Source organism: Phalacrocorax carbo, chromosome 7 (assembly GCF_963921805.1).
Source record: "Phalacrocorax carbo chromosome 7, bPhaCar2.1, whole genome shotgun sequence".
Lineage (NCBI taxonomy): Eukaryota > Metazoa > Chordata > Aves > Suliformes > Phalacrocoracidae > Phalacrocorax > Phalacrocorax carbo.
Window position 1 is genome coordinate 1212910 of NC_087519.1, and position 23703 is coordinate 1236612.

Genomic DNA, 23703 nt, shown 5'->3' on the forward strand with positions numbered 1-23703 from the left:
CCGAGGCCCCCCTGCCTCTGGTCACCCCGCTAGGGCACTTTGGAGATTACAGCTTTGCAGAGGAGCGAGGGGAATCCCAGCGGACCTGGCCGGGCAGGGCTCCTCGCTGCATGTCCTCTGCTGGTCGTCGGGGCGGGTGAGCGCGTCGCAGTACTGCTCCTCCACGATGCCGGCCAGCTTCTCCACGCAGTGCACGATCTGCCGCTGCACCCCTGCGGACACAGGCAAGGGCTCGGCTCGAGGCGAAAATCAAACCGAACCACCAAGCATCCTCCGCCAGCAGGCGACAGGAGGCCCCGAGGTAAGCTTGAGCCACCAAAAACAGGGGATACAAAATGAAACCGCCACTGAAACTGGAAGTCAAGAGCCCACCTCTGCTGAGGTACCGATGCCCTCACGGAGCCCAACGGCACCAGTGCTCCTAGTGTACCCAGGTGGGAAAAGCAGAGCTGGACTCCTGGTCTCAACCTGACATGTGTGTGATGAGACCTACAGAGCTTAACTGGGCTGGAAAATGACCCTGGATACACAGCTGCAAAGCAGGGACACCTGGGACTGGGTGGGTGGATGGATGGGTGGATGGATGGGTGGGTGGATGGAGGAAAGCAACACCAGTGCAGCCAGGACACGGGCTCCTGGGCATTACAAGCAGCAGCCCACAGCCAAAGCCCTTCCCTGGGGCTGGTGGGACACAGTGTCTGTCTGTCCAGCACAAGGCAAACCTCGGCTCCTGCCACAAGACCGAGTCCAGGGCTGCTCACGCAGAAAGCCAAAAACAGATCACAGAAAGAATTAGCAAATCTTGTTCTCCCTTAGGAAAAAGCTGCTGGATTATACCTGTTCTGTCAGGGTTTAGGGATGTCAGGAAATACCTAAGGAATGGCAAGAGTTTCCACAGAAGGCAAGGTGAGGACAACTGCTCCTGAACCGTTGGCAGACCCCAAACTTGGAGAGACAGCTTGCTTCAACCTCGCAAACTCCGTGGGATGTCTCTGCTCGCCCTCCTGGTGCTCCGTCTCTGTTCCAAGTGGCTCACAGGGACAAGACGGGCTCAAAGCAGGAATAACATCACCCTTCTGCTGGCTCCCACCCTCAGATTTCTGCAATGACCCAGCTTGGTCCTGGTGGCCTCTGGCTGCGTCCTTTGGTCACAGGCAATGCAAGAGGCATTGCTGGGCGAGCTGCTGAGCAGAAATCCCTGGAGTAAAACCTTTACTATGCTACAGCTTTGACAGTCAGCAGTGAGATGAGAGAGATGCAGAAAAATGCCCTTCTACAGGCTGCCTAATGGGATTTAATAGCGATGCAGCCAATGGAGGCTCCACAGAAAACACCCTGCTGCCATAGGGACCTCTTGGCCAGGGGGAAAAGCCTTTCCCCACCTCTCCCGTTGTGAAAAGCCTCTGCAGCCGTGCTGCAGGACGCACCATGTGTTTGTCTGGGGCTGCCAAAGCCACGCAGAGGAGCACAGGAGGGGCAGGACGGTGAACGGTGGAGATGCTGCAGCCCGCGGGGCAGCACCATCCTGGCACCACCTAAAACCACATCCAGTCACCAGAGCACGTGTGTGCTCTATGCACACCCCCACTGTGAGGCTTTCGGGGAGGCCATGTCCAACGGGGAGCCAACGGACAGCAGCACAGCTCTTTTTTGGCAGCCTCCTGCCGCAGCCACAGCTCGGGGATAAATCACCTGCCGAAGCCTCCTGCCCCAGGTCTGCAGCGCTCACGGGGCGACATTTTTCAGGATGACCTTGCCCTCAACATACCACCTCGCTGCCTGCTTTTGTCCTTTTTGCAACATGTACTTGACCCATGTCTTGGGAGAGCTGTAAATAATAACCACTGCAATCAGCTGAGATTGAGGCTGCTGAGCCGTGCTCTGGCTCAAGCGCTCGGGAGCTTACGGGGCTGGTGGGGCTGGGGCCCTGGAGTTGGTCCCTGCAGAAGAGGCTCAGCCTGAGCTCTCCCAGATCCATGTCTCGGCTCACAGGAGAGGGGCTCAGCCCTCCTCCAGCCACTCGCCTGTGGCCAGACAGGGTGAGCATCCTTCCCCCAGCTCCTGCCTGATTTGCTCCTGTATTTCCCTTCTGTTCTGGAAGCCAAGCAATCAAACCTTGCAAAGGAAAGCTGGTTTTAAAGAAAAGCAAGCGCCCTCAGCTCCCTTCCTCCTCGACTCCCCACGCTGCAGGGCCTGTGCAACCCACAGCAAAGAGCTCTCACCACAAATGTATGTAAAATGCCCCACTGGCTCGTGCCGCCCCACAACCCTCCTGCTCCGAGCAGGAATCCACACTTATCTCCCAGGAACAGGCACAAAACATCTCCGGGCACTCTGTGCTACCTAGAAAGTACAAGTGTCCTTGAACGCCCTTTTTTTTCGGTGGCAGCCGCTCTCAAGGGAGAGCTTGCTGGTCCCAGCCTCCTTGCGGCATGCTCGGACCGTCCCCCTCCATCGGCCACCCCAAAAGCTGCCCCGGGGGCCCCCGAGATGCTTGGCCAGGTGCAGTGGGGCAGGAGTGGGGGAAGCAAGTGTCCAACACCACAGGGCAGCGGGGGATCCCAGTGCTCTGCCCATGCTGGGCACCCTCCCCTGTGCTCTCCATAAAACCCTGGAAATGATCGCCCCTGGAGAGGCCCCCCCAGGCGGGAGATCGGCCCCTCGACACCCCCTGGATTTCACTGAAGCTCTTTTGTCTCCATCACCCTCACACAGAAGAGCACCCGGTAACAGGACACCGAGCAAAGCTCTGATAAAGCATGGGGTCCGGCAGGCGAGCGCGGCGGGGGCTCCGGAGGGCAGTGACCTCAGCAGATGTCACCTTTTCCCCCCCACAAGACCTCCTGAAACCAAAGACTCAGGAATTTCTAAGGCACCCCCGCAGTACGGCGATGCTCTGCCTGCCCTGCTCCCTCCCCGCGGGCGGCCGAGCCCCGGGGTCCCGCGGGAGCCGGACTCACCGGTCCCGCACGTAGCAGTGCACGTGGTCCAGGAGCCGAAGCGCCAGAGGAACTCTGCCTGCTCGATCTCGTTCTCGCTGTCGGCCGGGCGCTGGATGGTGTACTGGTACCGCACGCCGGGGTTGGTCTCCTGAAACAGCAGCTGTGGGGAGACAACAGGCGGTCGGGGAGGTGGCAAATGCAGAGCAGTCCGGGCTGGCCATTGCACCCCAGGGGCTTTTCGGGAGATAACTACCTGCCTAGCACGGCCATAAAGACATCACTCCACGTCCAGCTCTGTACCAAGGCTGCATTTTTCCCCTCGCACCGTCTGTTGGCCAGCTGGCCTGTGATGGTTCCAGCTGCTGTACCCCAGCAGCAGCACACGACCATTTTGGGAATGGGATTAGCAAATGGCCGAAGCAGCGCAGGAGCAGAGGAGCTGCCCCAGCTGCCCCTGCTCAGAGTGTAGGGCTTGTGGAAATGTCAGGTAATAATAAAAAATAACAGTGAGAGCACTGAGAACCACCAGGGCTTTGGTTTTATGTCTCCTGTGATGAAGAGCCTGGAAGGATTCCCGTTAATCCTGTCCAGTCCTGCTGCCAAATGCAGCCCCATCCAAGTACCTTAAGATTCAGCAGGGTGAAGGGTCCCGGATGGCCAGATGTCCCCTTCCCTGCCCCCTTCCCTGCAGTCGGAGCTGGGGCATGTGTTTTGCATTTGCCCCAGCCCAGCCCCGGGTCTGCAGCACATGCCCGCAAGGCCAGACCCCCTGCTCGCTGCCGCCGGGAGCATGCTGAGCCTCGTCTGCCTCCCTCCAGCACGCTCCCTGAACTCTCAGCGAGGGATGTTGCAACGGGAGGGAGCTCTAACTGCTCCCAGCCCCGTGTGCTGGACTGACGGTGGCTGGCCCGGAGGGACGGTGAACATCAGTCAGTGACCTGTCCTTTGGGATGGTGGCAGCAGGAAGGGAAGGGGACAGCAGAAGGAGTCCAGCCCCACAAAGGAGGAGTCAGATCGCACCTCCACATGTCCCAGAGAGCTGCAGCTGCTCCAGCAACTCCCTCGGGGAAGCTCCGCAGCACGTCTCGGCTCGAGATGCTGGCTACCTGCATCCTTCCCCCTTTGCACCTCCAACCTGCCACTGCAGCCCCCTCGGGCTGCAGCAGGCGAGGGGCTCGACTGCGCTGGGGCTGCAGCCTGCCGCGCCCCGCACAGAGCGGCTGGGGGTGCACCCACCCAGTGTGGCACCCCACTCGTGCGGTGGAAGGACGGGCTGCGGCAAACAGAGGGAGCCACCAGCAGCAAACGCCAGCGATGGCTGACGGTGACACGCGCCTGAAGGAATCTCCTTAGTTGCTCCCCACTCGAAACAGGCTTCCGCTGCTCTCAACATGCACGAAGCAGCTCCTGCAGTTGACACAAATCCTGCCCAAAGCACCTCCCACGCCAGCGCTCGGCAAAGGCTGGGTGTTTAACCTTGTTTTTCTTAGCCTAAGTGCTCCCATTATTGCCAAAGCTTTGTTGTTCTTGGAGCTTTGGCAGGAGCGAGGGCGTCCTTCTAAAACCTCTTCACAAATACTGAAACATTTTTGTCAAAAGGTTTTAATTAGGTTAGGAATCCCAGAAAGCAATTTGCTGGTGCCAAGCATGCCAGCGTTCCCGTTAACAGCGGCGCTTGGTGGCAGACGAGCCCACGATCCCGCTCACATTTCTTTCTGAGCCTCTGCTGAAAGAAAGGCAAAAAGCGAAGACTTTGGCTGCTCGGCGTGGCCGGGCTTCAGGGTGAGCCTCTGCAAAGGCTGACGCTCGGGAAGAGTGCACCGGGCCGAGCCGGGGCTGCCGGGGGGTTCCTGGGGGTCTGTGGGATGTACTCCCGTGGTGGTCACTGCCTCTGCGCCACACTTTGCACCACGAGGAATTTCAGCCCGGTGCCGGCTGTGCCATCGCCTGTGGGACGATTCCCACCGGCTTCTCCGGGCGAAAGCGTGGCCTCACGGGCACAAGGACATTGGCTCCCGACAGCTTTGCGTTACCTGGCAGATCCCTCACTACTGACCACCCTGCGGCCATTCCCGGGCAAGGAGCGGCAGAGCCAGACGCGGCAGCAGCAGCGGGCAGCTCCCGAGGGACCTGCCCGGCAGGGACGGCCTCGAGCCCCCCGCACCGCACTGCCTTCCCCCCGCCCTCCCCTCCGACGGTTATAACCCCTGCAAAGCCGTGCAAAGCTTGCTAAAATATAAAGCTGTGCTGAAAAGTAATCCCCCCGGCAGCTCTTTTCCATGGAATCCAGGTGAAAATTAATAGAGTGGGATTGGTTTGCAAAATAAGGCAATTTCCAGATAAGCCCCAGAGCTGCCGCTGCTGCAGCGGAGGAGGGGATTAACAGCGGTCGAGTTGGGCTCATATTAAATGCATTTGCAGGATGCACCAGGGGGGAATTTGAGAAGGGAAGGGGCTCGGAGCAGGACCAGCCCCTGGGCGGCTGCGCAAGCTTGCGGAAGCAAATTTGCTTTCAGAAACCATGAGCAACCTCACAGCTGCAGAGAAGCAAACGCGCGCTCCCACGGTGGGGGCAAAGACAGGGGCTCTCCTGCCGACCCGGAGGTAAAAGGACTGTTGGGGTGAGCAAGTTCACACAGAAATAAATAACCCCTGAATTTCACTATCTGCTCCCCAGTGCCTGCTCTGCACAAAGGCTGTCTGCTGGAGGCAACACCTGATGGGAGGAGGAGATGGGCAGATGCTCTCCTGCCTGCAACTCTGCCATCCTGGAAACACGCTGCTGCAATGCCACTTTTTTTAAAAAAAAAAAGTATAATTGGGTTGTTTTTTGTTTTGGACTGTGTGGTTAATTGTAAGCTCTCCTGCCCCAACCCAGGCAGGCAGAGTGGCAGGTCCCATGTGCCCTCCCCTGCCCTGGGGGCCACGGCTGATGCCAGGCAGCATCGCTCCGTGATGGGACTTGCCTCCTCAAAGCCTCGGGGTCTGATGAAAAATAACAACTTATTCTGGGGAGGGAAGTACCTTTATGGAAACTCCCACATGTAAAAAAGAGTAGAACTTGACATTTCTCTTTTTTTTGGAGGATTTCAAATGATGGTGGGCCACCCTCTGCCACCGCACACAGCACCGTGACGGCTCTCACCGGCTGCTCCAGCCCTGCCAGGAGCACCACAGGCTCTTCCCCTGCTCTTGATAAGATATGGGAAAGGCCTCAGAAAAGGGGCTCTTTCTCCTCATGCTTTTGCTGCTGTGTAAATATTTTGAGGAATGTCGCAAAGGGGGCGAGGCTCAGCTGGAAGCAGTGTGGGCTGGAAACGCTCCCCAGGCCGGCAGCTCCCAACGCTGGCTCCTGGAGAAATGCGGCCCCATCCCTCGGATGGCAGGGAAGCGCCCGGACAGACCACGGCAGCTCAGCCCCACTTGGGGAAGCAGGAGAGCCGGCAGCTCCGTCCCCCTGCCCTCCCCGCCCTGCACCCCGACCACCAGCAGAGCCGGGGCTGTACCTGGATCCACACGGGCTCCACGGTGGGCCCCGGGGAGGTGAGGTTCTCCCAGTTCCCTGTCCTCTTGTAGGTGAAGGTGGTCCCTGCCACCCTGTAGTCCCCGTTCCACTGGATGGTCCAGCCGCCGTTCAGGAAATACTTCTCCGGGTCCTCGCTCCGCAGCGCCAGGAAATTGCCGGCTTCTGCGACTTCTTCAATCCGGATCTCCCGGGCTCCCACGGGGATAATCCCAATATCGACGTAACCTGGGAATGGAGCCAAGCATCACTCTCAGGGGAGCTGAAGACGTGGCAGAGACAATCCATGCCCTCAGTTGGGTGCTAGTGCCCCTCGGGTGGGTGCCAGTGCCCCTCGGGTGCCAGCGTCGTGGCAATTGTCACCTCTCTGTAAGGCACCAGCAGGCGCCAAACCCCACCTTGCACTGAGCCCAGCTGCGTTCCCTGCTGGGAGAGCCCATTGCAGAGGGAGATGTTTCCTGTACGGGCGCTGGCAAGGCATTTACCGCACTTTCCACATGTCCTTGCAACCCACAAAATCCCCTTTAACCTCTCCAAACGGGCTCGAGCGTGCACAGATTTGTTTTCAGGCCTTTAGACGCAAAAGCAGTAAGGGGATATTTTCCTTCCGCGGACCAAGAAGTGGAAGGGCAGCGCCACGTCTCCCCGTGCTGCCACTCGGGTCTTATCCCATCCAGCTCGACAAGACGTGGTTAAACACCTCACCGCAAACGAGCAGCAGCGAGCCTGGCTCTGAGTGGAACATGCACCTGGTGTTTGGGGATGGAGCCGAGCGCCCTTACCCAGCCCCTCGCTGTCCTCGAAGGTCTTCTTGATGGTGTGGCAGGTGGAGCCGTCCCCGTGGCACACGCCGCACCGGTCCTCCACCGCGTTGGAGTCGATCTCGTAGTCGCAGCCCACGTTCTGCAAGGCAACCCCGTCAGTCGCCCGTGCCTGCACCCCTGCCCGCTCCCAGCCTCGCACCGCGCCATCGGCTGCCGACGCGGGAGGAACCGGGGGGAGACACAATGGTCCTAATCCTGGGAAATAAGGAACGCGGACGGGAGAGCGGGGCGAGCTGCCGCCTTTTTGCAGGATGGGCAGCAATACAGACGCCTCGGCTGCAGTACGGGTTTCTCTAACATAACCTTGTGGTCCTGCTCTCTCTCCTCTTCATACACAAGGAACACAACCCACACCTCACTTTTAGCTTTTCCTACCCGAGTCCCTGGGCAGCAAAGCCTGTCAGCATATGTTACACACCGAGCCAAGCCGGGAAAGCCCCTTGGTCCATAGCCCTGCTAGTCTTGTTTCAAAACACTTCCTGAAAACTTTATATTCTGCTGAAGCTCTCCACACCTCACGCCAAATTGCTTGACCTGTGCAGAGCGAGAGACTCCCTGTGATTTTGCACCATAAAAGCCACAGCCAAGACCCCAAAGGGACCCACTGGGTCCTGCGCCAGTGAGGAGCCTTCAGCCTTCGCTGCCCGAGGAGGTGCCCAGGAGCCACGGGCGCACACCTAGAGCAGAAGCAGCACTGTTTAGGCTACTGCGATAGCCTGCAGTGAGCCAGGTTTAACTCTGGTGTTGCAGCCAGCAGCAGGCTCAGCAGCGACGAGGATTTTGTTTGCAGCAAGCTCTGGCTAAGCGTGCTGTCATCTGCTGCGAGCTGCTGGATCGCACCCTGTTGTAGGCGCCAAGTGAAAACCATGACCCCTGCGCTGTCCCTCCAGCCCGTGCCTTGGCACGCCGCGGCCTTTGAACCAACCGACAGCCTATTACAGGAGGAAACGGAACCTTCCCAAAGCCTCCAGTTGCCGTCGGTCCCCCGCCCGCGTCTGCCAGCAGCATGGCCAGCGAGGGGGGGATGTTTCCACTAATGGTTTTTATATAAGAGGCTGCAAAGAAACTCCTTGACTGATTATTTTCCCTCTTTCCTGCTGCTCTTTGCGCCGTCCAAAAAGGCTCTTTTCTAGAAAGCCTATTTTTCTAAGAAGCGTTTCAGAGAGCGTCTGTACCGGGCACCACGGCAGACCCGCCCGTGTCCTGCCGGCTTGTGCGTGGCCCTGGTGACACACGGCCATCGGCTTTGCAGCAGCGCGGCTCTGGTACATCCCATGGCTGGAATCTGCCCCACAGACCACGGCAGCTCACATCACCACCCATCCCCTAATTTAACAGAAATCCCATGTCCTGCATGTGTGCTTACTCAATCCTAAGCCTCAGGACCACGTCCCTGGGGAAAGGGAAGGTGTGGATGAAGGGACCGGCTCGCTGCCACCGAAGGCGGCTGGAGGACCCGGGGCACAGCTCGGCAAAGCCTCCCCAGCCACGCTGGCATCTCCCAGGTGATTCAAAGCACCGACCACGCCATCTCCACTGGATTCCTGTGCCTCCCGCGCTGGGAGCTGCCCTCCCCAGGGAGCAGCCAGAGCAACGCTGCTGCGCATCACAGCTCATTTGTAGGGAGCTTCCAGGAAATTAAAATAACCACCCAAAAGGAAGAACAAATCCCAGCGCTGGGACAGGCTGCCAAGCCGGGGGAAGCATCTCCATTGCTGCAGGTGAGACCCGCAGCTGCCAGCACCGGGTCCAGGGCTGGGCTGGGCGTCCTCTCTACGCACCCTTTCACATCCCCGACCTTACTGTCAAACTGTTCTTTTATTTCCTTGGTTTTGTGCTCTATTTCCTTGAAGCCAGCACCGATGCTGAAATACAGCCGTACCACGTACCTCGTGGAAAAAGGAAAGCTTTCTGAGCGGCGAATAACGAGATGAGTAAGCTCAGCCCGCTGGTGCATGCGAGAGGGGGGACAGGGCTCACCTAAGGGATGGGTCACGGCGCCCACCTGCATTTCCCCGAGCACGGGGGGTCCTCGGGCTCCCTCCCCACAGGGCCCCGGCGCGGCACCCACCTTGCAGATGCCGTTGATGCACATGTCGCGGCTGGCGTTCATCTCGTAGCACGGCGTCCCGTCGATGACGGCGTCCCGCAGCTTTTCTGCAAAGTATTCGTTCTCTGGCCGGCAATGCAGCTCGCAGGGGTTAACTGGGGAGCCCAACAGGCAGAAACTAAACCCGAGCAGCTGGGGGCCACGTAACCATCTCCGAAAACATAAATTAATCCTGCAAGCCCAGCCATAATTTAAAATACGGCATAAACATGCTGCAAGGCAAATCTTACAGACACGAACAGCAAAATCAGGCCGTTAGCAACACCGTGTTTCAGGATTTTCATTGGGGCTGCAGGCAGAAACGCGGCAGCAGGCTTTGCCTTTGACTCACTGTTGTTGGGCACCGGCGTCCACCTGTAGAGTTTCCCTTTGTAGAGCATGGGGTTGAACTGGCTGCACTGGACCTGGCGGAAGGAGGGCTTGTCGAGGGGACACGGCCTCACGTTGCAAATCCGGAACCGCTTCCGCTCCCCCAGGCAGTACCTGCCCCCGTACTTCGGCCTGTCCGCGGCGGGGAAAAAGGGAAAAATCACAGAAATCACAGAAGGGTTTGGGTTGGAAGGGACCTTAAAGATCATCCAGTCCAACCCCCCTACCAGGGACACCTTCCACTAGACCAGGTTGCTCAAAGCCCCGTCCAGCCTGGCCTTGAACGCTTGCAGGGATGGGGCATCCCCAGCTTCTCTGGGCAGCCTGTGCCAGCACCTCACCACCCTCATAGTAAAAAATATATCTTCCTTATGTCCAATCTAAATCTACCCTCTTTCAGTTCAAACCTGTTATCCTATGTCCTGTCAAACGAACACCTACCACACACGAGAGGAAACTCCCTTTTTATTCACAGCTAAGGAAGAGCGGTTTTGTACCTGCTGCTAAGGTTTGATCTCATAAGGTTGGTTCAAGCCTGAGCCCGCCCGGAGTCAGCGGGGAGCTCTCCCAGTTAGAACCCACACAGATCGCTCCGCTGCGACGTTCGGGTACGGAAGCTGGCCACGAACCCAACGGCTGCTCCCGAAGGACCCCCGCTTCGCAGAGCGGGCTTTTGAAACACGTGGAAACCATGGCCCACGTCCTCCTTATAGAATCATGGATTGGTTTGGGTTGGAAGGGACCTTCAGAGCCCATCCAGCCCAACCCCCTGCAGTGAGCAGGGACATCTTCAACTAGACCAGGTTGCTCAGAGCCCCGTCCAGCCTGACCTTGGATGTTTCCAGGTATGGGGCATCTACGGTCTCTCTGGGCAAACTGGGCCAGGGTTTCACCACCCTTAGCATAAAAAATTTTTTCCTTATATCCGGTCTAAATCTCCCCTCCTTTAGTTTAAAGCCATCCCCCCTTGTCCTGTCACAGCAGGCCTTGCTAAAGAGGCTACCCCATCCTTCCTACAGCCCCCCTTCAAGCACTGGAAGGTCGCAATAAGGTCTCCCCGCAGCCTCCCCTTCCCCGGCTGCACAACCCCAACACTGTCAGCCTTCTCCAGGTCCTCCCTGCCCCAGGTCCCTGCTGCGGCTGCCGGGCTGCCCTGCAGGACCGCGCAGGGTGAGACCACGGACCAAAGGCAGCTTTTGCTGAGTGACGGCTCTCAAGCTGGATGAGCTGCATCTTGGGTCTTGCCCCTCTTAGTCTCTCCTTAATGTTGCCAATATGGCCAGTTTTATAGTGTATGATGTTATAAAAACAACTAAAGTCATATCTGAAGCCCCTCCACCTTCTGCAGCTGCAGCCGGGCACCCTTCCCCAGGCGTAAAACATCTCCTTCATCACCCCAGCCACCACGGCTGACGGGATGCCAGCGCTCCTGTGAGCCAGGCCAGCCAGGAGCCTGCTCCGCAGCTGCTCCGGAGAAGCTGCTCTCCTTCCCGCCTGGGATGCTGTGCTCTCTCCTGGGGTCTCCTCTCCTGGATCATCTCTCCATCCCGACTCTGCTCCCCTACTGCCCAAGGGAACAGCAAAGCTGCTGCTGGACTTTTTAAAGTAAGAGGGACTATAAAAGCAACAAGAGGCTTTTCTCAGATGCCAACAGACTCTCAAAATACTGCCACCATCCTGACGCTTGCCTTTTCCTTTGCTCACAGCACACTCCATGGCCAACATCCCCACAACCTCATGAAAATTACTTTTCCCCTGATCAGTTAAGTCTGGGCACACTTTGCTGAAGGGAATAAAATTAATTATTATTTTAGGGTTGTGCTTACATACCCTGCCCCGAGGAAATGCCTGCGGGAGGAGGACTGCCCAGTGCTCACATTTGTTCGCTCCATCCAAAAGGCAAAGCTGAAGATTTACCTACGGTGGCCAAAGCAAACAACTGCCCGGGGAAATTCTCCTGCTTTTCCAGCGCTTGTTCTCCTGCCCATCTGCAGCTGTGTTTAAAACACTCCATAAACTACAATTGCACTTCTGCCACAAAACTCATGTCAAACACAAACCCAGCTCTTGACCTGGGACCGAGATTACACAGCACTTCTTTAAACAGCTCAATAGCATGTGCTAAAAACAACATGCCCAGGGAAGAAGCTGGGCAGAAAGCACATCCAGGCTCGTTACAGAGCCCGCTCCTGTAGCTTTCAGATCTCCTCAAGCCATTGAAAAGCGACTGCTTCTGGAACGCTGCTCACAAAGCCCTTTTCTCTCCCCGTCCCCGGGTGCTCTCACACCTGGGCAAGCCAGGGGCTTTGGTTGAATCCAATCCAAGAGCGATTTGGTGACCAAGGGGACATGTGGGGAGCGGATGGGCCAGCCCAGAAACCACGGGATGGACTAGGCTGCTCCTCCGTCAGTGCTGGATGCTTCCAGGTAAGAGCCAGCGCTGGCTGCGGCACCGGCGGGCTGGGAGGAGGCAGCCTCCCGCCGGGCACAGATCAGAAATTGCTCATGGAAAGCAATGGGGTGATAAACAGCTGCCGGATTTTTCAAAACAACTCTGAATCAGGCTCAAAGAACACCTGGTTTTCTTTTCTGTCTTTAAAGGACACAGGATATGTTTTACAGCTACAAGCGTGGAGTCTTTGCTCTTTGTTTGAGTCATATTCAACTGCTCTCTGCCTGCACCGAGTGGGAACAACTTATCTGTGGAAGGAGACCGAGCAAACTCTGCCCCTCCAGAAGCTTTCGCTGCCCAGCCAGCTGGATAACCCTGTGGAGTGAATCCCCCGAGCGTTTCAAAAGCACGTTGTTCAGACAGGGAACTGCATAACGGCACAGTTTTGCCCTGCAGTGCAGGCAGGGGCAGGACCGCGCTGGCCAGATGATGGTCTCTGGCTTTATGGGGCGATAAGGAAGCATTGGGTTCCTCTCCGAAATGGGGCCCGGGTGAGCTCCGGGGGTGCAAGCGCTCGCTTACGTGGGGCTGCTGCACTGCCTCTCGGCGCTCTGCACGCCCGCGCCGCAGCTGCGCGAGCAGGCAGCCCACGAGCTCCACGAGGCCCAGCCGCCGTCGATCGCGTCTGGACGGTACCCCACGGGCACGCACTCGCCGTTGAAGCACCACTGCAAAGGGACGGGCCAGAAGGAGAGGAAAGAAGGTTTAAGGATGCAGTAATTGATGTTGAGTCAGAGAACACCCGTATCGCCCCGTGAAAATCCACGCTTTGCTCCCACAGAGGTCCTCGGGGGTCAGCTGAGCTCTGCCAGAGCCCGGTGCACCTCTACGCGATGGGAAACTCAGAGATGTTGGGCTGTTTGAGGATTTGTCCGAGGCAACATAGCCAAACCTCCACCGAGACCCCTCAGCGAGGGGATTCATAGCCTGATCTCAGCCCAGAGGGAAGAGTCAGTGAGGCTTAGCCACGGACAAAGGCACGGCGGGAGGTTTTGCTGGCAGTGGCGCCTAAGGCCGGGGTCATCCGCAGTGCTCTGGGGCCAGGGCTTTGGGAGGTGACACTAAACCTAGCAAGGAGAGATGCCTACAAATATTTCTATAACTCTATAGTTTTATGCTACCTTGAGCAGGAAAACCCTGTTCTGGTATGTCACCCAAGCAAGGGTGACCGGAGCTGGCTGCAGACAGCGGGTCCCCTCTGCACCCCGTGCCCGGTGCAGCACCCACCGAGCTGCCGCGGCGCTGCCGGACCCCCGAGCGGGGAGAGGTGCCTTCCCTGCGAGGGTGCAGGTCCCAGAGGCAAGCATCCACCACCGCAGCAGACGGAGAGCAAAACAAGCCTCGTGCTCTCCTGCCACGGTTATTCACTCTGGGTTTCACCTTAAGGCATTTTCTGCTTCACTGAAGGCAGTCCCTCCCCGGCAGTGGTGGGTGTTTGGCCGGAGCGAGGGCAGGGAGCCGAGCCCGTCCCCGTGGGCCCGAGCCTGTGAGACTCCCCTGTGCGCAGGACAAGCGGTCCCTGCAGCCGCGGAGGGGACTGCTCCCCATTACCTTGTTCTCCCCACACGCCGTGCCGTCGACGGCAGCGTCCAGCTTGGAGTGGCACGTGTTCCCCACCGTGCACCACAGCGTGTTGCAGACGCTCTGCAGAAAACACAGTTGCGCAGGACACGGTTACTGCACCAGCCAACCCATCGGCACAAACTTAACTTGGAGGGAGAGGATCGCCCCGTGCAACGCCCCCCGCCCCCAGAGAGCCCCTCGGAGCCGCACGAGCCCGTGTTATGTCGGGGGACACCCTGGCTTACGTCCATGTCATCGCAGAAGGTGGAGTAGGCGCCGTACTGCAGCCGGCACTGGTGGCCCACATCGTAGAGGACGCCCGGGGGCACCAAGGGGTAGTCCAGCACCTCCCGGGCAGGGGGATCATCCAGGCACAGCCCCCAGCCTCGGCTGAAAGAGAGAAGTCAGAGCGGCATCACCACCGACCCGGCAGACCCGAACAACGCTCCAGCAGCTGCTCACGGAGTGACCAAACAGCTCATTAATGCCCCACCACGATGAGAAGCAATTAGCGCTTCTCGCTGACATGACCCTGGCTGTCCCATCGACCCTGGAGCTGTTCCAGCATGTGGAGGGGCACGTGCGGGTACCTGCTTTTCGGGGTGGGTGCCCGCTCCCAGAGCGATCGCCCTGTGGCCCCCGCGCACGGTGGGCTATAGGGAAGGCAAAGGGGAAAAGGCAGCAGGGGCTTCTCTGTGCAGCTGCTGGGCTGGTGCCTTGCACGCTCCCCCTTTCCCCCAAGATGCCCTTGTGCCCCAACAGAAAGCCAGAAATCTCATTTTCCCTGGGAATAATCCCCTGGGTTTTTGCTTTGTGAACAGGTCATCAGCTGAGTCCTCAGTCAGGACACCGCTTTCGCCATTCAAGGTGAAGGCTTTCATTGAACAAACACTTCATTCCCGAGAAACAGATGCTGTCCCTGTGTTCATACATTGCGCTGACCCCAGAAACGTCCCCACAGACACCGCAACCCGCGTCTCAATGCCCTGGTAATAGAAATAAAGTAGATTGTCAGCAGCAAAACGCAGTCGCCCTCATATTTGCTGCTACGAACAACGCTCAGACTGTGCTGGGCAGGACGTCTTTAGAAAAGAGATACCAAAACCGAGCCGTCAAGGCGGCCGGTGGCAGGCAGCCAGGCTGCGGGAGCCACGAGGGACGTTCCTGGCCGCCTCTCTGCTCCGAGTGCCTTTGCTACGATACTTCACAAACACACAAGAAGTTGTCACCAGTTTAGCTTTCAGTGTTGATTTAAACAAACTTGTTTCCAGCAAGGCAAAGTCTCCGGTGAGAGTTTCTCAGCAGATTAGATTACTTCAGCTTGTTGTGATTGGGAACAGGTCTCAATTAACTTGAAACAAGATTCCTTTTTAACCCAAACCAGCAACACAGAAACAAGCGCCAGCAGCATGGGAGAGCTCCTACTTTGGGGTGCCCGCAGTGCCATGGGGTGATGCCTGGCAGAACTGGCACCCCCTCCTCCCTTTCCCATCCCACCCCAGTGAGGTCCACGCTGGACACCTGCAAACCACTCACTTGGCTGGAGACAGCCCTTTAAAATACCAGCTATATATATTTTTATAAGCAGCTTCCATATTGGAAAAAAAAAAAATCAGTAAATAGGTTGCTTTCAGCAGCCTCTGTTCCCAAGGCCACAACAGCTGGGCCCTCCTGCCTCTCCCAGGTCTGCGGGGAGGGAAGGGTCGCTGCGGGCGATGCAGGGCTGAGCTGGGATGAATTAAGCGTGGATTAAGCAGCTGGACAGAGTGTGATGGTGCAGCCTGCTTCAGGCATACAGAGAGGTCACTGCATTGAACCTCCAGAGGTATTTTCTTTACCTGCTGGTGGAAAACACTTAAAAAGAGTATGATATCTTTACTGGGGAAAGCCCAGGCTTAAGCACTGGGCTCCTGCCTGAGCTGCATGCACGATACTGGTGCTCCTCTGGACTAGTTCACCAACAGCCTATTCAGGTACCAGCATGTGGGGCCCCACACATCACCCCAAAACTGTTACCAACCCTCTTCACCCTCTGATCTGCTCGAGGCACTTTCTGTCTTGCCTCTTGCTTACGAGAGGGGTCTCTGTCCCAGCACGGGGGGGGGCGTGATTTAGATTTGCTGACAACTCTCCAGTGCTATTTTCAAAATCTATTTCTTCATTAAATATTTTACAATCGTCCTACTGGTCTCTTCAATTGGCCAAAACACATTACCGAGCCAGCAAAAATTGGCAAGAGTTTCCCTCTGGCTTTGCAGAGATATGCAATAAAACCACACTCTGCTGTAAAAAACGCACAGGGCTCTGCGCTGCGCCTGCCTATTTCAGTCCGTTCGTTAATGAGCTGGGTGACGGAGTAGATGTATGATGATTAAATCCCCATATGTGAGCAGGCTGGGAGGATCTGCAGATACATTTGAGAGCAAGATTAAAATTCCAAAAGCTCTCGGAGAACTGGAGGAAGGGTCCAAAAAGCCAGGATGGAATTCAGTAAAAACAAAGGCAGGGCTGGGGCTTGGGGGGAATCAGCTGCACAAACAGGGGATCTGGCAGAAGTGGACCAGGAGCGGTGCAGCAGGCAGGGCTGCAAAGGCAGGGGACGACCGGCCATCCCCTAGCTCCAGGAAGGTGGGGATCGGCTGGAAGGAGCCCATGGGAGGATGATGGGAGAAGACCTCCAGCACTGTGCAAAGAGGCTGAAAAACTGGTTGCTGATCTAGAGAAAAGACTGAAGGGAGACGAGACAACCCGCAGCTGCGCCAAGGCTGCTGCTGAGATGGAGGGGGGCTGCTCCACGCCATCGTGTGCTCGCGGTGCAGGCAGGGCACCCGCAAGACACCGGACCCCGTTTGTATTCCACTAGCTGGGCTGGGAGAGAGCTCACATCATGGTGAGGGGTGAGAGCAAAGAGCCTTAGAGCATCTTTCGACTCCTTCGAGGGTTAGAGGGGAAAATCACGGAATGCCAGGGAGGGCTCGTCCGGGTCCGGAGCGGGAGCGGCAGAGCCGTCCCTCCGCCACAGGAGCATCACCCCCGCCCTGCACCAGCCTCCCTCGTTAGCCTGAACAAGGGATGCTCCTTCCCCTGGGGGACACCACCACTACGGCAGCGGGGTGACCTCTTCCATCGTCCCCGGGTGTCCGAGCGGACCCAGGCCCACAGCCTCACCAAGAGGTTGCCCAGCCCCGGCTGCGCCCAGGGCCCAACCCACAGCACCGGGGCCGCGCTGCTGTCGATGATGGGAATCATTTTCAGATGCTTAAAGCATTCAGCAGCATTCGTAAAATACTAATCTTCTATAAAATAATAATCATCATTTGAGAGTGCCTTTTTTTTAAACATGAGGTCTGTTCCAAGCACATCCAGCAACCCCAGGTCAGCAGGGTCTCATTTTCTGGCTCACTCGTTCCTGTTCTCCTGCCAACATCGTATTATAACGCACTCATGTCTGTGCTGGCAACAGGCCTCTTCTCTTGCCTGGGGGATGTTGCAGCCGGTGAAAGACGCCTGCCGGGCTCTGCTTTGCTCTGAAGGAAGAGCTGCCCCTTCTTGGGGGAGCACAGAGACCAAAACCCAACCGGAGAAGCATCCAGCTGCCCTGTTTCTTCCCCGTCGCAGCTCAGAGCAGCCCAAGGTCATCGCAAGCAGGAAATTCTTAATCCAAAAGCGAAGGTTAAAAGCAGGGGGCCAAGAACGCTGTGGAAACGAGAAGGCTCCGTTCCACCGAAAGCCACAAATCAACAATTCACCCTGCGTGGGGGCCGAGCCCACACGTTCCAGGCTGGGATTTAGAAATGGGAGCTCAGCCCCTGGCAGCGCCCCCGCCAAGTCACTGCCGGTCCCTTGCCCAGCTCTCCCCGTCGCCGTTTCTTGCCGATGCTCTCACTGTTTTCTAACCTTCCCACAGCAAGGAAGGAAAATGTTTCTCCAGTGCAAGCCACTGGCTGACAAATGTAAATATCTGGGCCGTGTTCCTAGGAACTTAATAACAACAGGCTGAAAAATCAGCCATGGGGTGCTAAAAATAAACAAATGCACGGAAGAATTTGGCTCGGTCTCATTTCCTCACGTGATGCCTCCTGCCTACAGGCAAACATCATCTGCCCCTTGCAAAGCACCACAGAAAACTGCACAGAGCCTCCAAGAAAGCCACTCTGGCTTTATCTGTTCAAGCAGCAACCCCTGTGCCACCACCCGAACGCTCGTGCTGCTTCTGCGCTCAAACCCGCATCCTTCACAGCAAAGTCCAAGGCAACCGAGTGAGGTAAAAGCATCCCCACGTGCCCTGGGGCTGACTTCTGAGCCCAATCGGCTGGGTCAGTCCCCAGCCGCAGGCCCAAGCCCCGGCACCACCCCCAGCACCCCACGAGTGAGGAAGAAGAGGAAGGGAGGACTTACTCTAGGAATCGTGTGATGTACTCCCGGCTGCAGCGGGACCAGGTGAGTGGGGACGTGTCATACAGGAGCTGTGGAGACATGATGAAAGGTCTTTTCCCAACTGGCTCACAGTCATTGCTGCTTCCATCATGCTGAATCCCAAAACTGTGTAAGAGCACAGTCCCACAAAGGAGAGGTGAGCCGCACGCCGCTACAACCGCGCAGCCTCTCTGCTTTCCGGCACAACGACACGCGACGCCGGACGTCGCGAACGGTCCCAGCTCCGCGGGGACTCGGTCATTAACGGGCACTGGGGGATCTGGCCATGTGGGACATTTTAGTGATACCAGGGACGCTGCCCCGAACTTTGTCCCCTGCTTTTATTTCAGCTTTCTTACTGAAAACTCAGCCAAGGAAAAAGTAACGAGCATGTTGAACCAGAACAAGTTAATTAAACCTGCTGAGTAGGTGTTTTTGCCGTACAAAGATCTCTGCTACGAGCTATAATGTTCAAGTGATCTTGTCAGAATTTAACGCAAATTAGGGCAAGCAAAATTCTGTTGCTGTTTCTATACACAGACGCCATTTTAAAACTTCTTAACGGGCAGCCCTCTTCTCCAAAACCTTCAGCACCGGATAATATACAAATGCAATTGCATTTGTCCAGGTTGCCCTGGATTATGTGATTTTCGTTGAACCTGGGGCAACCAGAAGCTTAACTCTGAAATGAAATGCCCCGCGTAAATTCTCCCGGCAGCAGAGGAAGGTTTGCACCAGTGAGGAACAATCTTCTCCCAGCTTTCACCCGTGCCTTCTCAAGCCCTGACTGAGCAGCGCAGAGGACAGAGGTCAGAGGAGAGGAGGAGGAAGGCGGTGGTACCTGTGTCCGAGCTCATGGGCCACAGTGAAGGCCAGGGGCAGTCCCGTGTCCTCGTTGATGTTGCAGCTCCTGTGGGGCTGGCACATCCCCGCCACGTGGGACAGGCCCAGGGTCTCGCAGGGCCTGTTCATCGCCGCGCAGATGTCCTTCCTTGGGCGACGGAGACAACGAACAGAGACAGAGCAAAGAGGGGGTTTGAAAGCGGCAGGACCCAACGCGAGGCGCGGGAAGGAGCACGGGACGCATCCCAGCCCACGGTGGAAGACACACGGACACCAGCCAAACAGAAGCGAGAATGGAGACATCCAACGTCTTTCCACAACGGAAAGATTTACAACCTTTCCTTTCCCCTTTACTCTCCCAGTATCCCCAGCTTACTAGTAAGCCTGATTAATGGGAACTGCTAGCCAACCTGGCTATGTTTATTCCATTGTATAAATAAAGCTGTTGCTGGGAATAATTAAGCAATTACTACATTGCTTGGGGAAGCACATCCCAGGGGTGCTGTGGTCCAGGGCAGAGGAGCTCCAGCCACTCAGGAAGAACAACTCCATTGAAGTACACAGCCTTAAGTGCCTTATTTCTGCTACAAAGCAAACTTCCTGAAGAAGATAAAACTGTTGTGGGTTGTGAATCATCACACAAACCACCACGGTACTGCCAACAGCCGAGCTGCTGCAGCCTGAAACCATCAAACGCCGTTTTGTCTGCAAGGTATATAAACTTGGCCAGCAGCACGAATTCTTGCGAGCTTCATGGGAGGTCAGGGGCCTTCTCAGAGGCTCCTCTGCCAATCCCAGCATAAGCCTCCAAGGGAAAATGGAGAGTTAATCCCTGTCTCCATCTCCTGGGAGGATCTATCCATTCTGGGGCTTGGCAATAGGGCCATGGTGAAAACCTGGTTTGGAAACCTCAGCTGCTAGTGATCCGGGAGCTAGATCTCAGGTTTAAACCGGTTCCATCCATTAGGACCAGGTTTATCTTCAGATTTCATGTCACATATCCTACGTGCAAGCGCCCAGGCAGGGCTCAGGCATGGAGAGTGAGATTTCACATCTCCCACCAAGGCGTTCCTCTGGCTGCCCTGCTGCCTGCAGCCGGCAGACGTGTTTCTAGCCGCCAGCGTAGCACCTACGGCGTAAAATTAGCACAGGGGCACAATACCTTGTGAGCAGGACTGCGACGTCATGATGCAGGGGATGGGAATCTCCTTTAATGTTGATGCTCTTCTGCCATTTGCAAAAGCTTCTCAAGGTGTTGTCTGCATGGTGGGAGATTTTCAGATCCTCCTGCCAACATAATTAAAAGCCTGCTGTCATATTGCTGCCGGATCTGTTTGGTTTTTAGGATGCAGTGGGGAGGAGCCTGATCTCAGATGCATCAGAGTGAAATCAGGAGTAACTGCCATCCAGATGGAATTGTTCCGTATTTATAGGTTGTAGGCTGGGTGAGAATACAGTCCTTTTCTGTTTTGTTTTAATCTCCGATTCAATTGAAACATTAAATCATCTGATGCCGGGGGTTAAGAAACACTGCGGGAAAATATCCCGTCCTGGCTGATGGCGAAGGATGCAGCTGGAGAGCCCGTCTGAGCAGCGTCAGGCTCCCTGAGAGCCACCGCTGCAGCTGGGAGCACAAACAGCCAGCGATTCACAGCCCTTCGGTACCAGCGGCGATGCTGAGTTATCATAAATTATTATAAGAATCAGACTCTACAGCTCCTCCGACCATGCCGCCCCCCCAACTTTACCGGGGCTGCAGCCCAGGCAGAAGACAAGGAAGCAAGGCGCGGGTGTCCGCATTTATCTTACGCAAAGTCATCCAGGCCGTGAAAACAGCACAAGAGAGAGCCTGGGGCTTTCAAGGGCAGCTCCCCACGTATCCCAGCCTGGCTGCCAGGAGGGGAGGGTGAGTCACCGTGTTTTCTTTTTACCTCTTCGTCCTCCAGCAGGATGAGTCGCACTATCGCAATGTTGATGGGGTTCCCAATGCTGGCATGGTGGAACAGACCCGCCACCTGCAACGTGCAAAAGCCAAAGCAATAAAGCAAGGAAAAGGCCTTGCCCCGTGACACTGCTCCCGGTAAGCGCGTCTGCAGGAAAGCATGAGCTCGAGGGGAAGCTACTGAAGGTTGTTGACAACATCTTGGGGAATTCCCCAAAATGAAAGACAAGACCAGATGCAGACCCTGACTAAAGCGTTCTGAGGTGTGATGATATCCATTTAGATTTGATATAATCTGTGTAGCACATTGAAACGCAACCAGAAATGCCTGGGGAAACACCTCTGCTTTCCCTCCTAATGGACAAGTTTTACATCTCAAAGGAAGCCTGTGCCCTCTGGGTGCCTTCACCCACCCCAGACACCCAGGGATGTTACCGTGAGGTCCTCTGCCCAACCCCACCCTCTTTTCTGGCCATCAACCAAAGCCCTCTTCTGAAACACAAACAGGTGCTACCACGGCAGCAGAAGAGTGAACAGACTAAACCAACCCACGCTGACTTATCTGCTTGTCTGATGGCACCAGCAGCTCCCCCCGCAGATTCCCAGTGGAGACCACCCCAGTCTGGTGCTCCTTCCCTTAACCGTCCCCAGTGGCACCTTCCCAGGAAAGCCGTTCAGGGCTCTCCTGCTAACCAGGCTAGTGCCGGCGTCGCCTCCGATGGAGCACTGCCTTTGCGGGCACAGCCAGCCCCGAGTTCGAGGGAGTCCGAGCCAAAGCTCGCGGGTCCCTGCGGTCTCTCCTCCTGCGAGGAGGTTCCCTTACCACGCAGAGGGCGGTGGGTGGCCCTCATGCAGGCTTTGGGGTGGTTTCAGCTCCAGCTGCCGCCCCGTGCCCAAGCTGCCTGGGGAGAGCCGCGGCCGTGACCGTGGGCAGCACCCAGCGCCTCCCTGCCCTGGAGCAGGGGTGCAGGAGCAGCCCTGCCCTTGGGGTGTCTCCCTGGGAGGCCACGTTATCCACCCCCATGGCGGGAAGGAGGAGGGAACAGCCCTTGAGCCCACGGGGAAGGTGAAACTGCTGCAGGCTGAGCTGCTCCCGCCTGCACGGAGGTTTTGGCCTTGGGCTTGCTCCCACCAACCCGTCCTCCCGCGGCGGATGGAGCACTGCGCAATGCAGTCATGCGGCTGGGAACAGCCCGTCTGGCGAGAAGTTTGCTGAGGTCCCGCCAGGGGTGAGTCCTGGCAAGCCCAGTGGTCTTAATGTCTCATAGCCAGGTCCTCAGGGACCTGGCGGCTGTGCCGTTGAGAGGACCAGGACTCACCATGTTCATCACGGTCAGCACGTACTTCTCTATGTTCTCGCTCCCGTGGTATTCTATCATCTTGGTGTCTGCCACCACCAGCGTTTCCACCCACTTCTCCTTGCTGATGGAGCGCTGCCTTATTCTTCTCTTCCTGTGCTGCCTCTGTTCCCATCTTTCCCTCCGCTTCTCAGACCTCTCCAGGCTTTCCTGAGATTCTGAGGGATCCAAGGGGGAAAAGAGACTATTTTTTGTTGTTTGTAAAATGTCTGCAACTTTGGTAAAATATCACCAAGGCCTTTTTTTTTTTTTTTCTTTAATTCAAAGAAATAGCCTTTTGGTGTTGAGGAGGCCCATGCTTAGAGCCCTAACCTACACGTATTTTTCTGTGCTGTATGTTCCAAAAAATCACTGGGGGGAAGACCCTGCTTTTCTTCAGAAAGTAATTTCTTCGACTAGAACAGGGTTTGCAATATTCCACGAGGAACACGGAGCCTCCCAGAGCGGAGCGCTTAGGGTTTGTATCAACATACGAATTTACAAGCAACTCTGCAGAGATGTTTGAGCACATACCACAGAGAAACAACCCCGCTGGCTCAACATTTCTGATTATCATCACAAATCTGTATTTTGTGGGGAGAAACAGTTCCCCAACACGATAAACTCCGCGCCCCCAAAGCTGGACTGATGTCTTCAGCCAAATCCCAAAGATCATCAGTGTCCTGGGCAAGACCGGGACGTTGCAGGACCGCACAGAGATTTCCTCGGCCACATGGAGACTGAACTTTGCTCCTTCCCGGGGTGAAACCACGGGAACATTCATTGGGCTGGGAAGAGACAGGAGGCGGAGGAGAGCTCGGATGCTCCTCACGCACACCAGCAACTGGGAATTCTCATGCGGAGACTTTTCCTGTGACGCTGCTCCAAGGTCAAGGTCAGGGTCAGCCTCAAGCTGGGTAAAGGCTTTTCAAACCGCATCCCACACAGTGGGAATTGCTTTTATGACCAGTTTCTAAGGGCTGAGCCTTACTTGGTTAACAATGGACTTTTAGATTTTATGGGCTATACTGTACGTTAGCTGTGAAAGAGTGTTTTTATCCCCCAGCCTGAAAAATCCCAAGTATCTGGATAATTTGATGAATTGCTAATACCACTGTGACAGTTTAATCGCAACAGCTTCCTTGGAGCTTATTTCCATTGTGTCCTTTGCTGCTAAGCTTCCAGCCGGGACGTGAAGGTACTGCAGAGGGGATGGGTGCAGAGGGCTCCCGGGACCCCAGGGAGGGTTCGCATGGCATTTTCCCTTTGAGAGCCCTCTTAAACTCTTGCCCAGCTGTACACACAGGCTGCACTCTGTATTGACAGAGGCTAAATGACACCTCACAGCCTAACTCTGTCTGGCTGTGTGGTGTTTTGCAAAG

General features: G+C 56.4%; 1 protein-coding gene across 2 annotated transcripts in view; it reads right to left on the reverse strand.

Annotated features, from left to right (window-relative positions):
• ADAMTS7 (ADAM metallopeptidase with thrombospondin type 1 motif 7) overlaps nt 1-23703 on the reverse strand; it is a 52041-nt gene that overhangs the window by 22031 nt on the left and 6307 nt on the right. For both annotated transcript variants that reach the window (XM_064455973.1, XM_064455972.1), the window contains exons 4-17: nt 22304-22500; nt 20974-21057; nt 20205-20329; nt 19041-19190; nt 18182-18325; nt 14029-14173; nt 13772-13864; nt 12743-12888; nt 9731-9900; nt 9361-9494; nt 7248-7368; nt 6449-6693; nt 2961-3102; nt 86-212 (exon numbers count right to left, since the gene is read on the reverse strand). In XM_064455973.1, coding sequence (XP_064312043.1) covers nt 86-212; nt 2961-3102; nt 6449-6693; nt 7248-7368; nt 9361-9494; nt 9731-9900; nt 12743-12888; nt 13772-13864; nt 14029-14173; nt 18182-18325; nt 19041-19190; nt 20205-20329; nt 20974-21057; nt 22304-22500 — 2023 coding nt within the window. The remainder of the gene's footprint in view (nt 1-85; nt 213-2960; nt 3103-6448; nt 6694-7247; nt 7369-9360; nt 9495-9730; nt 9901-12742; nt 12889-13771; nt 13865-14028; nt 14174-18181; nt 18326-19040; nt 19191-20204; nt 20330-20973; nt 21058-22303; nt 22501-23703) is intronic.